Source organism: Zeus faber (assembly GCF_960531495.2).
Source record: "Zeus faber genome assembly, chromosome: 22".
In the NCBI taxonomy this organism is placed as follows: Eukaryota; Metazoa; Chordata; class Actinopteri; order Zeiformes; family Zeidae; genus Zeus; species Zeus faber.
In genome coordinates, this window is record NC_137209.1 from 2,626,811 (window position 1) to 2,643,655 (window position 16,845).

A 16,845-nucleotide genomic window follows, 5' to 3' on the forward strand; every position below is an offset into this window, starting at 1 on the left:
ATTATGTCACTGTGATATTTATACATTGGATTCGCCACCACCAGAATTTCAAAGCATGACTTATTTTGTGGAGGTTTGGGAGTGTATGTGGGAAAGCAAGAGCAACACAAACACCATTTTGCGAGCTTTGTATTAACAGTTATTGTACATTAGAAGGCTATATCTATGCTCGCTAACTTATAACCAAATAAGGTAATAATTGGAAAAATGAGGGAGAGAGAGAGGGAAAAAGCTATAAAAAGACTTGAGGCAGAGAGTGTGCAGATTGCTTTGTTTTGAGATTGAAGTTGGGCGAGATCAGCAGTTTAATCAGCTTGTAAACTTGCACACGCAGGGTTCAAGCGGTCCAGAGCTAAGCCCCTTCCTTCTTCCACACCAGTCTAGCGCAATAAAAGATTTTGCCTTTGCTGTTACTAACATTTTTTGTTTTACAGTCACAATGTATTTTTTACCCATCATGAGAAATTACAAGGGAAAACAGCTTGTTGATAGATTGATTTAATTAAAAATGTTACTTGTAAAAATAAAAATGTTTCTCGTAACTACAGGAAAAGGCAGTAGTCACTAATGAATAACTACTAGTACGCAATTAATAGTGACTTGTAAAATTTAAATAGACACTAGTCAAAGGCAAATATTTAATATCTGAAACACCAAGCCCCATAGGATAGGGGGATAGTGGACACACAGAAAAACACTGCAGTGTCTGGAGCAGTGCAGAGCTTAGAGCACCGCGGGAAACGGCTGGGTTTGAGGCTTTTTTTTTTTCCAATTACAAAAACATCAGATAATAAAATGAATGTCTATGGTTTTTTTTTTTGGAGAAATACAGAGCTCATCGGGCGGCGTAGCCTACAGTAACCTAGTGTGGACACACACACAGAAATACAAAGCAGAATTATTTTTTACCTACAGTGGTACCTCGACTTACGACTACATCTACTTACGACTAATCCAAGATACGAGTAGCGATAGTCGCGAAAATTTGCATCGATTTGCGACTGACTGCTCCAAGATACGACCGTGGAAATTTGCAGTTGGCGCGTTGGCGGCCAGTCAGCAGCCAGTCAGCAGCCAGTTAGCAGTCAGTCAGCGGGCGACCTACATCGTGTGTGCACGTAGTTCGTGGCTTATCGATATTTTTTTCATATTTACTATGTGTATTTGGTTTATTTTCACCCTTCATGATTTCATAATTTATATCGGAAAAATTGCTTCAACATACGACTGTTTTAACATACGACTGCTCTTATAGAACGAATTACAGTCGTAAGTCGAGGTACCACTGTACTTACATTTTCCTCGTCTGCAGTTCTGTCACGGACAATTTCTCTTTCTTTAAAAAGATTTGCGGTGCTCTTTGCAGCCAACAATAGAGCACTCCCAATCATAAGCTCTTAGATTCGATGCTTGTGGGTCCGGTCGCACTCCAGCCATGGGTGGAGTTACTCAGATGGGGGACTATTCCAATTAGAATGTTTCTCAAAGTACTGAAACAGCTGAACTGCTCATTTAAGCAGATGCTTTCTGAAGCAGACAGCTCACAAAAAACTGACTGGGTTGTCTTATTTTACAGTTTGTGTGTTACTAGCCCCGTCAGAGACCCAAATGTATGTGTAAAAGCACTGAAAAAGTGACTTTTGCATAATAGGTCCCCTTTAAAGACCCAGACACACCCACATTCAATGACAAAACTGTCCAAATTAATAGACACGTGACAATAGTTACGAGTAACAATTGAAATAGTAAGGAGCATCCAATAAATTAGAAATAGTACACGTAATACATTTTGACTAGTATAACTGAAATAGTTATAAGTAACTGTCGGAATAGTAACTAAAATAAAAGAACAAGTGACTTTCAAAAAGTGACTAGTTCATCCTATGGATTACATGTTGAAATGGCTTGCCATACACCCCCAATTTATTCCCTGTGCCTTAAGTCAGGATGCAATAGTAGCTAAAGCTCTCAGGGTGGCACACTACTTTTCATATACAAGTCACTTGCCAGAATGTGATCACATTCTGGCAAGTGACTTGTACTGTATATGAAGTCTGCAAAGATCTTTCAACTTCAGTGGACCTTTTAACGGTTTTTGTAGTAGTTCCAGTGTCTGCTGCTGTTATACAGGGGGACGGCGTGGATATTATATTATTTATCATATTCTTTACTGCCATTGGACTAATCAGTATGCCGACATTCAACAAAATCCATAAGGTCTCTCTATAGTTGTGATTTATGCTTAACCTGTATTTGTGTGTGAAGACTGTCCGACGACTTGACTCACAGCTCAGGGTGGGGGGGGTTAATTTGTATCTGACAGCAGCAGCTGTCAGATACAAAGAGCCTCAAATTCCAAACACTTACCCACAAGAGGTGGCTGGCTTATTCACAATTAGAATTTTTTTTTTGAGCTTAGAATGTATTAAACTAATCATCGACATTGCCAACGGTTTAACAAATCAATCACCTTCATTACTATCCCACTGCTGTCAGAATCTGGTGAGGCAGATAATAACTAAATTAAGTGCCATACCAATGAAAAGCAATGGGGAGTCATGTGTGACATGGCATAGGACAGTGGGGTCACCAGTGGCGTGACTACCGACGGTGCAGCTGCACCGGAGCCCAGTTGCCGCTAGGGGCCAATCCCATAGGTGTGCCAGTGAGGGGGCACCCTCAATGTGCAATGGGGTGCCCGCGAACTGCGCTCCGCTGTGCGTCCTCTTGCCCTGTTCCTCCAAATTAAAAAACTGTGTTTTTTTTATTATGGATGTAGGCTATTTTATTTTACTCCGTTCCTCATTGAACTAAATAAAAGATGCGCCATGCATAATGGACCGTGCATAACGGACACTCTCTTACCCTTGTGGGCACTGTCTTGCATATTTACTCATTTCTATATTTATATTTACTTTTATTTATATATTTATTGCCTCATTTATTTATTTCAGGATTTATTTCATAGGCATATTTGTTTTCATTTGCGTGCTACGTCCACATACATCCTCTTTGTGCACGCATATGAAAGAGCTGTGTGCACTAGTGATGGGAATTACGGCTCTTTGAAGGGAACCGGATGTTATGGCTCCATTCACTTCCGAGAGCTGTTCAAAAGAGCGACTTTTGGGTTTTTTCCCCATTATTTATTTTTTTAAGTTTCACAATAAAATAAATAAAACAAGTACTATAGTTAGTTTCGTACAGAACAGGTATAAAACACAAACATGTTCACACATAAGTAATAATAGTAAAATAACTTGAAATAAAACATTTAGAAAGAAAAAGTATCAAAGTAATACCATCAGAACTTTTGCGCTAAGACCAGTGTGTGTGTGCCTTCGCTTTGTGAACCTGACGTGACAGTGAGTGTGCTCCTTTTCAGCCAGGGTACCTGCCGGTGAGGGAGGAGTATAGGCTCTATACTCCTCTCTTAAATGGAGAAGGAAACATTTGCAAATAACAAGACATACCTGTCTGTAAAACTTGGAAAAAAAGAACGGCACCCAGGGAGACTCGGTTCCTTTCGTTCCCACAGCAGAGCCGTTCAAGTGGATCTGGTGGCTCATGAACGACCCAACACAAGCGTGCCCTGCTGCTCCGTCTCTCACTCTGTGGCACGTATGGTGCTGACTGGGACTGCACCAGGCAAAGCCATGGTTATACCTTTGCGCAGGCGGGGCGTGGCGCCATGGGCCTATGCAGGGAGCACAGGGTGTTTATAGCTGGCACATTGTCTGTTGCAGTATTCTCAGAAACAATGGGTGGCAGTAGAGAGACAGTACCATGTGAAGCAGGAAGTAGTAAACAAAGACGTTAGACAGCATGCAAGCATGGCTGCATGCACAGAATTGGAGCTTGTGCCAAGAAGCTGTTAATGGTGGTTGAAATGACAAAAGTGCAGAAAAGGAGAAAAGGCGTTCGTCTGTTGGCCCATTTAATGCAGACAGGAGAGGGGGGTTGAAGTTGTGTCCTGCTCAGCATTGTATCACACAGGAACAAACTGAACAGAGTTCCGTCCTGGAACGGTATGCTCGAGTGCGTAATTACTCTCCCTCGTTGCAAAACTCTATAAGAAACTGCACATCAATACCAATGAAAACTTTTATTTGTGAACTGAACTTTACTATGACCCTGTTAAATTGTTATAAACTTTGTTTGTGGACGGACTAACCGTTACAGAGGAAATCGGGGAGACAAATACTTTTAGGTTAATAAAGTATTTAATCCTGTACAAGAGGAGCAGTTTCAGTGTAACAACACAACAAAGTGCCACAGAGGAAGTGGATTTTTTATACAGTTTTCTTGGAGTAGCGGAGCTGACGAGTCGTCAGCAGATGTCACGATGCCTCCGCATGGGTCCTGCTGATGAGACAGTTTCGCTGATGGGGCAGTTTCAACAGATCATCTGTTGAAGTTCCCTTATCTGATGGTCGAGACATGTTGCCTTTCTCCTCTTTACATTAAGGCACAAAGTGACTAGTTCATGTCTTTTATAAGACATGAACTCTATTTAGCCTTTATAAGAAAAGCAAAGTACACATACTTTCTACAAAAGTTCAGGTGAAAAGTACAGAAAAACATAGACATAAAATTCTTATAACAAAAAGCATGCGTTTTTTTTGTTTTTTTTCGTAAGGGCGCACATGTGTGGGTGAGCAGCTACAAGTGATGCTGGCCAGCTAGCCCTCAAAATGTGAGCTCACGCCAGAAAAAGAAGAATTGATACCGAATGCCACGTTTTCAACAAGACACATGGAACAACATGGACTGCTAAATATTTATTTACAGAAGTCAAAGGTAAAGCATGTGCTTAGTTTGTGGTACACAGATCGCTGTGGTCAAGGATTACTATTTGAATCGCCAGTACGTGACCAAACACGAGGAGAAATACAAGAACTCGTCTGATCAAGAGCGCGCAAGGGAGTCAGATACTTTGCTAGCTAAGCTGCAAAACCACCAAGGACTTTTTACTAAACTTTGCACATCCAGAGATGCAGCTGTCAAGACAAGTTCTGTCATATCCTACAAAATCGAAAGAAAAAGTAAACTTTTTTCTGACAGAGATTTTATTAATGAGTGTTTGTTGGACTCTGCAGCACTAAAATGCCCAGAGAAAAAGGGATCATTTGAGAACGTGCCCCTCTTCTGACGCACTGTAACGAGGAGGGTTGAGGACATTTTGGGTAATCTGGAGCTTCAGCTGAAGAACAGTGATAATGGAAGAGAATCCAGGATAAAGTTACAGAAAGGAACCCTGAGCAGATATTGACATTTTTGCATTGTATTATACATCAGGAAGTGTTGTGTAAGTCAGTGATAAAAATGATGTTGATGTTGTAACTAAAATAGTTAACTTCATCAGGGCAAGAGCATTGAATCACAGACAGTTTGTTGCACTTTTGAAGGAAAATGAGACTGAACATCGTGACATAAGCTACCACACAGCTATCAGGTGGCTCAGCCTGGGCAAAGTGCTGAAAAGTGTCTGGGACCTGAGAGAAGAGATTCACGAGTTCTGTGTAAAGAAAGGAAATGCCATCCCACAGCTTTCAGATACAGACTGGATGGCAGACCTTGGTTTTGCTGTAGATGTGACTGCACGAATGAATGAACTAAATGTCAAACTGCAATGCAAGGGCCTTTTTGTGCATGAAATGTACAGCGCAGTGAAGGCTTTCATGAGGAAGATGTAGCTTCCCTCAAGCCAAATGGAGGACAACATTCTCACCCACTTGCCAACATTAAAGTAAGCCACACCATCAGCTGATCACCTCCACAGGTACTCATCCATGTTCGAAGCACTGCATGGTGAGTTTTCAAGGCGATTTCAAGACTTTAAAACAGTTGAGAGTGAAATGCACATGGTTTCTTCTACCTTCACCTGCAGTGTGGATAATGCACCCACTGATGTTCAGATGGAACTCATTGACCTGCAGTCTGACACATTTCTGGCGAAGCGCTTTAGATCAGCCTCACTGCTTGATTTTTACTCTTCCCTCAAAGAGGAGAACTTTCCACACATGAGGAGGCATGCTCAGAAGATTCTAGTCCTCTTTGGATCTACCTACGTATGTGAACAGACATTGTCAGTGATGAAGTTCAACAAATCCAGATACAGATCCTCTATCACTGATGATCACCTCTCAACTGTCCTTCGCATATCCACCTCAGATATTCAGACTGATTTCAATGCACTTGTTCAAGCCCAAGACAGACTGGATTTTACCACTGAACAAATAAAATGAATTGAAAAACATTAAAAGCACTTATTGCTTTTTGTATCAAGTTGACCAATTGCTTATCTTTAACATACTGCAAAATACTTTTCAGTATTTGTGAAGATTAACATGTTATAAATAAAATGAAACAGTGATGTAATGATTGTTTTTGTTTTTACTGTTTATTACTTCTATAGGAGTATTTTCCTATTTGACCTACACCACAATTTCATATATTTATATAAATATTTACAGAATATCCGTATTCTTCTGATTACCAGTAGCGGCTAATCAAAATATATTACTTACTGATTTTTACAATGGGAGAAAATTCATATTAAGCAGAATTAAGTTCAAGTTATTGTTGGTTCAGCCCTCCAACACAGCTCAGGTTTCTCATGTGGCCCCTTGTAAATATTTATTTTACCCTGTTCTAGACTGAACACAATAGCTACCTAATTTCTACTTGACTAACTGAAACTAACTGATTCCTAAAACGTAATGCAGTAAGTAAATAGAATAGCATAGAATTAAATAAAATAAAATAACTCATAGGTAATACAGTGGGGGTACAAAATAGAAATAAAGGGAATAGACTTATGTATATACAGATATGAGCATTTAAGTGGCATGTGAATAAAGTGAGGTAGTGTGTGTGGAGATATACAGTACAGTATGCCATATACAGTACGGCACAGCTATACAGTAACACCAAACAGAACAGCAATACAGCGCAGTATGCAGTAACCCAGGACAGTGATACAGTTTACAGTACAGAATGATACATACAGTACAGTAAGGTAGTGGGGCCTATGTGTGTGGCTCAGTGAGGACCCCTGTTGAGTTCAGCGTTGACAGTTCTTATGGCTTGCGGGAAGAAACTTCGGCTCAGTCTCTGTTCTCGCTGTGTGACAACGGAGGCGCTTGCCCGACTGCAGCAGCTGGAACAGTCCATTGTTGGAGTGGTGAGGATCCTTCATGATCCTGCGGGCTCTGCTACTACACCTCCTGGTGTATAAGTCCTGCAGGGAGGGGAGGGTAGTTCCGGTGGTCTGTTCAGCTGAATGCACCACACTCTGCAGGGCCCGCCTGTCCTGAACAGTACAGTTCCCAAACCAGGCAGCGATGTTGCATGTCAGGATGCTCTCCACTGCTCCAGAGTAGAAGGACTTGAGGATCCTCACCGAGACCCGGCATTTCTTCAGCTGCCTGAGGTGGTAAAGACGCTGCCTCGCCTTTCTCACCAGAGTGTCTGTGTGTACAGTCCATGTTAAGTCCTCTGTGATGTGGACTCCCAGGTACTTGAAGCTGCTTACCCTGTCGACAAAAGTCCCATTAATCACCGAAGGCGCATGCGTCCTCAGTTAAAGTCCACAATCAGCTCCTTAGTTTTGCTGACGTTCAGGAGGAAGCTGTTGTCCTGGCACCTGAGTGACAGGTCAGCATCCCCCTTATGGTAGGCCTTCTCATCGTCATCAGTGATCAGGCCCACCATGACGGTATCGTCAGCAAACTCGATGATGGTGTTGGAGCTGCACCTGGCCACACAGTCATGTGTGTACAGAGAGTACAGTAGGGGGCTGAGGACGCAGCCCTGGGCGGATCCTGTGTTCAGAGTGAGGGAGCTGGACATGTGCCTCTCCACCCTAACCACCTGGGGCCTGGCTGTGAGTAAGTCCAGGACCCAGGCACACAGCGGAGTTATCAGTCCTAGCTCCCGCAGCTCGACAGCCAGTCTGGTGGGGATTATGGTATTGAAAGCTGAACTATAATCGATTAACAGCAATTTCACCTAGGCCCCCTTCCGGCAATCAAGGTGCGTGAGCATGATGTGGAGTACCTGGGAAACCACGTCATCCGTGGATCTGTTCTGCCGGTACGCAAACTGCAGCAGGTCCAAGGTGCGGGGGAGAAGGGCCCAGATGTAATCCTTAATCAGCCTCTCGAAACACTTCATGACCACTGAGGTGAGGGCTTCCGGACGTCCTTCAGGCAGGCTGGAGAGGCGATCTTCGGGACAGGAACGACGGTGATCCTCTTGAAGCAGGACGGGACCACTGATTCAGCCAGGGGGGCGTCGAATATCCTCGTGAACACTGGGGCTAGCTCGTTAACACAGGTCTTAAGTACTCGCCTAGATATGCCATCTGGGCCCGCAGCTTTACTGGTGTTCACATGGATCAGAGCCCTCCTGACGTCATGCTCAGACACTGAGAGTGCACGCTCATCCCCAGCGGTGTAACTCCAATTAGCTGGCGAGCTAGCGGTGTTGTTGCCAGACTCAAACCGTGCATAAAAGGAGTCCAGTTTGTTGGCTAGGGAGGCGTCCACACTCGTGGCTGGGGAGGGGCTTCTCTTGTAGTTAGTAATAGTCCGCAGCCCCTGCCACAAGCGTCTTGTCTTGTGTCCCGTTGATCCATCTGTAGATCCGCTGTTTCTCTGTACGTCCGTTTGGTGTCCTTCACCGCCCTTCACATGTTGTACGACGCCGCTTTGTAATTGTCCATGTTTCGGGATACAAGACCTACGTTGTAAGCGGCCGTGAGAGCATTCAGAGCGCCACGGATGGATTTATCGACCCACGGTTTCTGATTCGGGAATAACCAAACTTTCACTGTGGGAACCATGCTGTCCGCTAACTTAGCTATGAAGCTCACAACTACTTCCGTAAACTCGCTGACGTCACTGGAACTTGATTGGAACATGCCCCAGTCTAAATCAGTAAGAGCATCCTTAGCATGGTCTCTAATTGGTCCGACCACCGCTTTACATCCCTTGTCACCACCGCTTCACGCACGATGCACGGCTTGTAAACCGGAACCAGCAAAATCGCGGAGTGATCTGTTCCCAAAAGCAGGGAGCGAGACAGTCTTGTATCCGTTTTTGTAAGGTGTGTAACAGTGGTCCCAAGTTCTTTTATTCTTTACATAGTCAATACAGTCATTACATTTACTACATTTTAATCCTTACACATTATTTATCCATTATACAATCACTTATTTATTACACATGCATGACACATATTACACTGCTTATTCTTACACAATCATTATGCTTCTATTACACAGTTATAACGCATTCATATTACATTTTCATTAGACAATATGACACAATTACTATACCTGTCTGTTGCAGGGTTATGTTCCTTGGACATCAGTTCATCAGAAAATGTTACCATAACTCATAATAATCATTTAAAGAAATGATACAAAACACTCAGGTCCATGGCCTTAAACAATAAGCATAAAAATGCATGTTTCGGATCAGCTAATCATCGGCACACTGAGCATGCGTGCCTGTCCCTGTGCTAATGAAACCGTGACGGGAGGACAATCTTGGCAAAACCAAGTAATTGGCAAGTGGAGGGGAGCGGAGTGTGTGTGTGTGTGTGTGTGTGTGTGTGTGTGTGTGTGTGTGTGTGTGTGTGTGTGTGTGTGTGTGTGTGTGTGTGTGTGTGTGTGTGTGTGTGTGTGTGTGTGTGTGTGTGTGTGTGTGTGTTTGTGTGTGTTCACTACCTGCAGGTGCGCAACCCGCAGAGATTGACAGAGACCTCACACCATCCCACTCCTCCCGGAGATTGACGATGTGCGGCTATCTGGAGAGGAAGTCAGCAGTTTCATTTGTTTCCTCTGATCAGTGGCAGATGGTGAAATTAAAGAGTGGTAGGGCAGGGTACCAGTGAGTGAGGCGACTGTTGTTGTCCTTCATACCTTGATAGGTTGACCTTCCTTCAGGCAGATAGTGTGCTTGACGGTAGTCGTCTTTCCAGGATTGGCAGCAAAGAGCGAAGGAGCTGTCTTGAAAACCTGGAGGAACTGCTCTGCTTGTTCTGGCACAAGATGAGTAAGATGGCAGCTTTGGTTAGGCTCTCCAAACCTGACTCCTCTTCTTCCTCCATGCCGATTTCCTTCACCAGGATTGCCATCTCTGGAGCCTCTGTCATGCGCTTCTTCCACTCTTTCAATAGGTTCACATGGTATGTTTGTCTTTGTTTATTTTTATCTTGGTGATGAACCTCATATGGGTCCACCTTGCAGATGATGATGTAAGGTCCCTGCCACTTTGCCAAAAGTTTTTTGGTGGAGGAAGAAAGCAGCAGAAGAACTCTTTGGCCCAGTTTGAAGTCAGGGTGCCGGGGTTGCTGGTCATACTAGGTCTTCTGCGCCTTCTGGGCCTCATGTAGGTTCATCTTTGTTTTTTCATGGTATCTCACCATCTGTTCCCTCATCTCCAACACAAACTGGACCACACCTCTGTTTGCTGATGTCATAGGAGTCTCCCATCCTTTCCTCAGGAGATAGGGTAGGGGTAGGGGAACCAACCCCTCCGACCCCCTCCTGCAGCATGTCCATCAGCAAGGGAAAGTCTCTTCCCAGTACAACATCCACTAGTAAGTGTTCCACAACCCCATCAGTCAACAGGTAAAGCTGCTCATTGATCAAAACATTCAAGTCTGCTTTGGGGTAGGCATGTTTGTCCCCATGTCCACATACAATGTCTGCTAGAGACATGACACTGCTAGCATCTAAAAGAGTAGTAACCTGTTGGCTATTGACTGTCACAGTTATATATTTTTGTTGTCCAATATTGCCATCATTGCCCGGGGGCTTATCACCATTTCGGGGCACAGAGCATGCACCAGAGACCTTTGCTTTGCACATTGGATACACAGAAGCTTTGTGGCCCAGTTGCTGGCAATGAAAACAAACATTATCAGGTGATCGCTGGATTGGGGCTGGGCTTGCCATGGTTTCTCGGGGCTCATAGCTGGTCCCCCCCCTAGCAAGTCTTGGTGCAGTGTTGGATGGACGTGTAGCTGATCCTCGTTGCCATGCATTGATGTACTAGAGGGCTAGCTTAGCAGCTACACCTCCATCTGGTGTCTCATGCTCCTTCACCCAAGTCCTCACCACGGAGTAGCTGCTCTAGGATGACGGCCTCTCCAATCTACTCTTTGCTGTGCTGCTCTGACCGAATCAAACGTCACTGGAAGGGTGGATTTTTATGCTACTTTCGATGCCTCCACTCTGGCATTGGCTGGGGCTGGATGTGGTCATTGTGGTTGGGGTGGTCGTCCCAGCTGGTTGCACTTGGGCAGGCTGAAATGGCTGGGGAGCAGGCTGTAGAGACACCCTCAGGCCAAGCAGCTCCACTAAGATGCCCTCCTCTCTCCTCTGCAGTGCGGTCAGGAAGTCCCTCATCATGGCCAGCAGCTTTCCTCCTGGTGCACTTCCTGACCCAGGCCCCCTCGGGCCGGATTTTCCATCACCATCTTCACCATCTGATGATGAAGAAGGCTCCGTATCCCAGGCCACATTTTCATTCTCTGCCACTGTCCTGTCTTGCTGCTGCTGCTGCTCATGTTTCTGGGAGCGCAGTCTTGTTCACTGCTTTGGAAGGTGTTCGGTTGCCTTACAGCTTACTATCTGCCGGTTTGCCATGACACCATATGTCGCGGGGTTCAGTTTCTTGGACATCAGTCCTGATATAAAATCCAGGCATAGTCATAGACACACAGTGAGCACACTGATTTATTGTGCAGTCCTCCCAAAGTGCAAAGATTGTGACAAATACTTACAAAAATAAAAATGGAAAAATATTGGAACCAAATAAAATACCAATCATTTTTAAAGGAATTTACTACTGATGAGAAACCAAACAGCAGTTGAACCCGCTTTAACCCAAGATCAAACTAAGGACCTGCCTCCATGGCAGTCCTTTTATACTCCCTATGCCCCTCCTCCCCTATGCCCCTCCCACAGGCTCAATTAACTTTACCTCCAGGTTGTATTACAGGTACTCCTCACTTAACGTCCGACTTCCGTTCTGAGGACCAGGTTGTTAAGTGAATTGGTTGATAAGCGAGGACCCGTGTTATTTCATGGTAAGGGGGCGTGGCCATTGACAACGCTAGTGTAGTGAATACTGACAGATTGCGGGAACGAGACTGAGACTGAGAACGGTGATGTGCGTTGAGATGCTTGACACTGAGACGCCGTGCACGCCGCACGCACGCCCCGGTATTGTACGCCGTACACAATACAGACTGGTCAGAGATCTGGTCATCTGAACAGTTGTTAAACAGGTACTGTAGGTCGTTAAGGGAGGAGTACCTGTACAGTATATCGGTCTCTCTTCACTAGAGCCTCAAACTATGGCTTAATCTGATAGAAAAAATACCATAATATATACACTCATATTAATAATTTAAAGAAATTCAATAAAACACTCAAGACCATGACCTAAACAATATAACATAACATAAACATAAATATACGTGTTCTGGATCAGCTGACCATCGCATAGCGTGCCCGGTGCTACTTAGAAAGTTGTGGAGGGGAAGGGGGAACAGCAGAGGGGAGGGGGTGGGTGTGTGTGTGTGTGTGTGTGTGTGTGTGTGTGTGTGTGTGTGTGTGTGTGTGTGTGTGTGCGCGCTACCTACAGAGAGTGACAGAGCTCCCCTTCACACAGTCAAACATCCTTATTACATTAAATTCCTTTCTTCAATTCTTTCATTTCCATTTTACAGCTACAACCCAGTCCCCTATAAAAAACATCTTTTCTCCTCCTGTTACTCAGTAGGCCAGTGCTACTGTATAGTGATACATAGTGAATACCCACAACACATCACCCTACCTAATCCTAACCCTTTAATACCGTTTTCACACCAAAATTTGAAACCATTAAAGTTAAAAACAGGCGATTGACACCTTTCCCATTGCCAGAAGAAATGCCGTTGCTTGGGACCGGTGCTTGGGGCGATGCTGGAGTGACTCGGAGCCCAGCGGGGAGCGTGGAGATTCTCTGCTGTGTTCCCCACGGCGGGATCTCCACACCCAAAACAATCAAAGGATACACGGATATTCCTGTCTATTTCTGCGCCAACGTCTGGAACTTCAAAGCGAGTCGCATCATGGTAAAAGGGCCAACATTAGCAGGTCGACCCGGGTGTCCTGTTCACTTCAGAGCCGATTGGAGGTGGAGCCGATTAAAACCTGTGTCTATTGCAGGGTCATTTGACCCGGGACTGAGTTTTTCCTTTCCCACTGATGACAAATGCCTGATGGAAGCGGGTGTTTCCAGGTTTTTGGTGCAGTGGGAAAGTGGTGTAAGTGGTAGCTGTGATATGGCCAGTGCACCCGGAGGGCGCCACTGCTTGTGTGAGCAATTGGAGCAACTCACCGAAACCCCCTTTCTTTTTTATCTTCCCCTTTCTCTCTCTCTCTCTCTCTGTCTCTCTCTCTTCTTCCATGTCTATCTCTTTCCCCCTCTCTCCCTCACCCCCCCTCCCTCTCTTCTTCTCTTTCACACTCTCTTTCTCTCCCTCTGTCTTCCTCTCCCCCTCTTGTCTCTCTCTCTCTCTATGTCTGCAGACAACATTGATGAGGCAGAGCGGCAGTGGAAGGTGGAGTTCCACCGCTGGTCCTCCTACATGATGCACTGGAAGAGTCAGTTTGACCACTACAGCAAGCAGGAGCGCTGCACAGACCTCTGAATGGAGAGAGAAAGGAGCCAGAAGGAAAACATGGAAAAGGAGTGCCTGTGGTGTGTGTGTGTTTGAATCTCTGACAGATAACCCTTTTCCACCAATGCGAACCTAGTGCTGGTTCTGAATTGGTGCTAGTGCCGGTTCACAGTTGGTTCAACTTGCGAACCTTCTAAGAACTGGTTTGCTTTTCCACGTGAAAACAGGTCCGAGAACCACGTCATAACATCACTGTAGGCGTCAGCATAGGTCTCCGCATTTCATCAGGATGGGGGACAATTATTGTTATTATTACTATTGATATTATTATTATCGCTTATGTGTCATGGTGCATTGATTTCTTTTTATTGGGTTAGGTAATTAGTGGGACAGAACATGATAAACATCGATGTAAGCGCTGAAAACAAATATAATTTTATTATTCTTATTTTAACTGTTGTGAAAACCAGGACAATTTTGTCGGGAAAGTTAAAGTTAAAATCGGGGGGCGGAGCGGGCTCGAACTCTGGCAGTCTGCGGAGCCCTGAGCTCCCTCGCCCCAGCAGCTCTGGCGCTGCCCTGGCTCCACGGACTGCCCGAGTTTAAGCGCGGCCTCGCAGCTTGTGCATTCTAATAATTTAAGAAAAAGTGCACTCCAACTCAATAAAATATGATGTATTTTATGTATATATAGCCACTTGAGATCTCCACGGACCAGATTTTACGTCCTTGAATTCCGTATTGCTGAAGCCAGCCGAGCTGTGCCACTCTGAAGCCAGTTTTCCTGTTCCAGAGCCAGATCTTTTGCTATCAAAACATGAAGAACTGGTTCCAGATTAGGCACCGACTCCGAACCGTCCCTCAAAATACCTTGGTGGAAAAGGGGTAAGAGAGAGCGGGGGGAGTATGAGAGAGAGAGAGAGAGAGAGAGAGACAGCGGAATATAACATCGATGACCACTTTCCTTCATCCCCCCATTGTAAGTGTTTTGTCTTTGAAATAACTGAATTTGTGTTGTTATTATTATTACTTTTTTTACGCACCACACAAAACATGAAGCACTGTCTTTACTTATTTATGTTATTTATTTATTTATTTCAATACTATCTGAAATTGTGTGTTTCGTTGACATTGACCATGATATGAGCCACGCCATGTTCTGATCTCTGTGCGTTATGCTTCTTGGTCCAGGGGTCTGCTTGCATAAGAAACAAACATCTCAACTGAATTCCCTAAAGTAGAATTTGACAATTTGGCCACGAAAAGGAAGCCGTAGAAATGCTTGGTCAAAACTCCCACCCCAGATATAGATATAGACTAATCAAGAGGGATTAAAGGTTACCCTGGTGGCAGTCACATCCAGTGTTGTATGTTGGATGTTCGAAGAATATCATGTTGCCGAGTTGAGGGAGCGCTACGTGCTAACGTGTTGTTTGGTGTTTTCTTTCGCAACTCTCCAAACGTAAACGATGAATGATTTCGTTCAGGTTTAATAAGATGACCTGGTATGGGTATTCGTTTACCCTCAATTCAAATATTTGTGTAAATAAAAACTTAAAAGCCTGAACCCACGAAGATGTTTTCTGCGAGGGACCGCTGGATCATGCAGGAAAGTGGTCCAAAAAAAAAACAACACATCAAAGGTGCATGGAATTACCTCTAATAAGTGTGTGTGTGTGTGTGTGTGTGTGTGTGTGTGTGTGTGTGTGTGTGTGTGTGTGTGTGTGTGTGTGTGTGTGTGTGTGTGTGTGTGTGTGTGTGTGTGTGTGTGTGTGTGTGTGTGCGCGTGTGCGCGCGCACTGGTGAGGGACAATGAGAAAAGGGTGGTGTTTCATGTTTCATGCTGTAACTTCACTGCCATTCTGTCTTTCTCACAAACTTTACAGGGATTGTTTTTGGGGTTTTTTTTTGTTGTTTTTTTGGTTTCACTTTTCTTGTGCTTTCAAGATTTTACTTTTTTTTCAGTCTTTTTCAATTAAACACCGCAGGTGGTTTAACCGTCGGACATTTTCTCATCACGTCGCAAAACGTGTGTGTGTGTGTGTGTGTGTGTGTGTGTGTGTGTGTGTGTGTGTGTGTGTGTGTGTGTGTGTGTGTGTGTGTGTGTGTGTGTGTGTGTGTGTGTGTGTGTGTGTGTGTGTGTGTGTGTGTGAACATGTAATGAATCCAAACCAAGCTATTTCTCGCCACACAGCTACTCGGGACCCCTCACTGGGACTAAACGATTTAATAATAATCACGTTTTTTCCCCCATCTCCCTGTGGTTGGCCTCTCTTCATCCATCCCACAAGTTGGTGTGATTGAAGGTTTTCCCGATGTCCAAACACTAAAGCGACATGTTCTGAAGCAGCGTGCATGCATCTCGCATTTGGATTTCACAACGTGGACCTATATGTAGCCCCTGGCTAATGTGTGTGTGTGTGGGTGCGTAAACTTTGCTTGTGTGTTTGTGTCTTTGCTCTTTCCTTTGCTCCCCCAAATGTATTTTATTTTTTCCTTCTGTGCATCATCTCTTCCAAAAAGGTGTTGGAAGAAATGGAGAATTTTGTCTGAGCTTCCAGTTACCCTTTTAATTTGCAATTTTGTGTTACATTTTGTGTGTGTTTCTGTGTGTGTGTGTGTGTGTGTGTGTGCGTGTGTCCATTTGTTCAATCTTCCAACGCCTTATCTCTTAATTATCCATCCTGTCCTCGTTTCTTCCGCCTCCACCCTCCTCGCTCTGTCTCTTTCCACATCACCCCTCCATACATCCTTTCGTCCTCAGGTTGTCTTCCACCACTCTGTTTGCCCCTCTCTCAGTCCATCACCGTCCCTTCTTCTCCTTCTTCCATACACATACTACACTACCCACCACCCACCCCAGAATATGTCCGCTAATGGAGCCTAAAGGAATTATCTGGGGGCGGGGGGGCTGTGTCAGCAAAGCACATTCCTGGAACAGTGTGTGTGTGTGTGGGGGGGGGGGGGGCATTGGCTAAGACAAGGGTATAGATAAGAGGAGAAGTGGAGATGGATAGATGGATTGATTGATGGATAGCTGGATTAGTTGCCATGGGAGGGTTGAGCAGCTTGGGCAGAAGGGGAGGTGGAAACGGTAGAAAGATGAAAGCCCAGAACCAAAGAGAGATGGAAAAAAAAATTAACTTATATCCTGTCCTG

The 16,845-nt window shown here is 44.7% G+C and overlaps 1 protein-coding gene across 2 annotated transcripts in view; it reads left to right on the forward strand.

The window, feature by feature from the left end:
- The window catches only part of ache (acetylcholinesterase (Yt blood group)), a 105,257-nt gene extending 88,647 nt beyond the window's left edge, over positions 1-16,610 (forward strand). For both annotated transcript variants that reach the window (XM_080023424.1, XM_080023425.1), the window contains exon 9: positions 13,595-16,610. In XM_080023424.1, the coding sequence (XP_079879550.1) occupies positions 13,595-13,716 (122 nt within the window). In that variant the 3' untranslated portion in view covers positions 13,717-16,610. The remainder of the gene's footprint in view (positions 1-13,594) is intronic.
- The last annotated feature ends 235 nt before the right edge of the window (positions 16,611-16,845 follow it).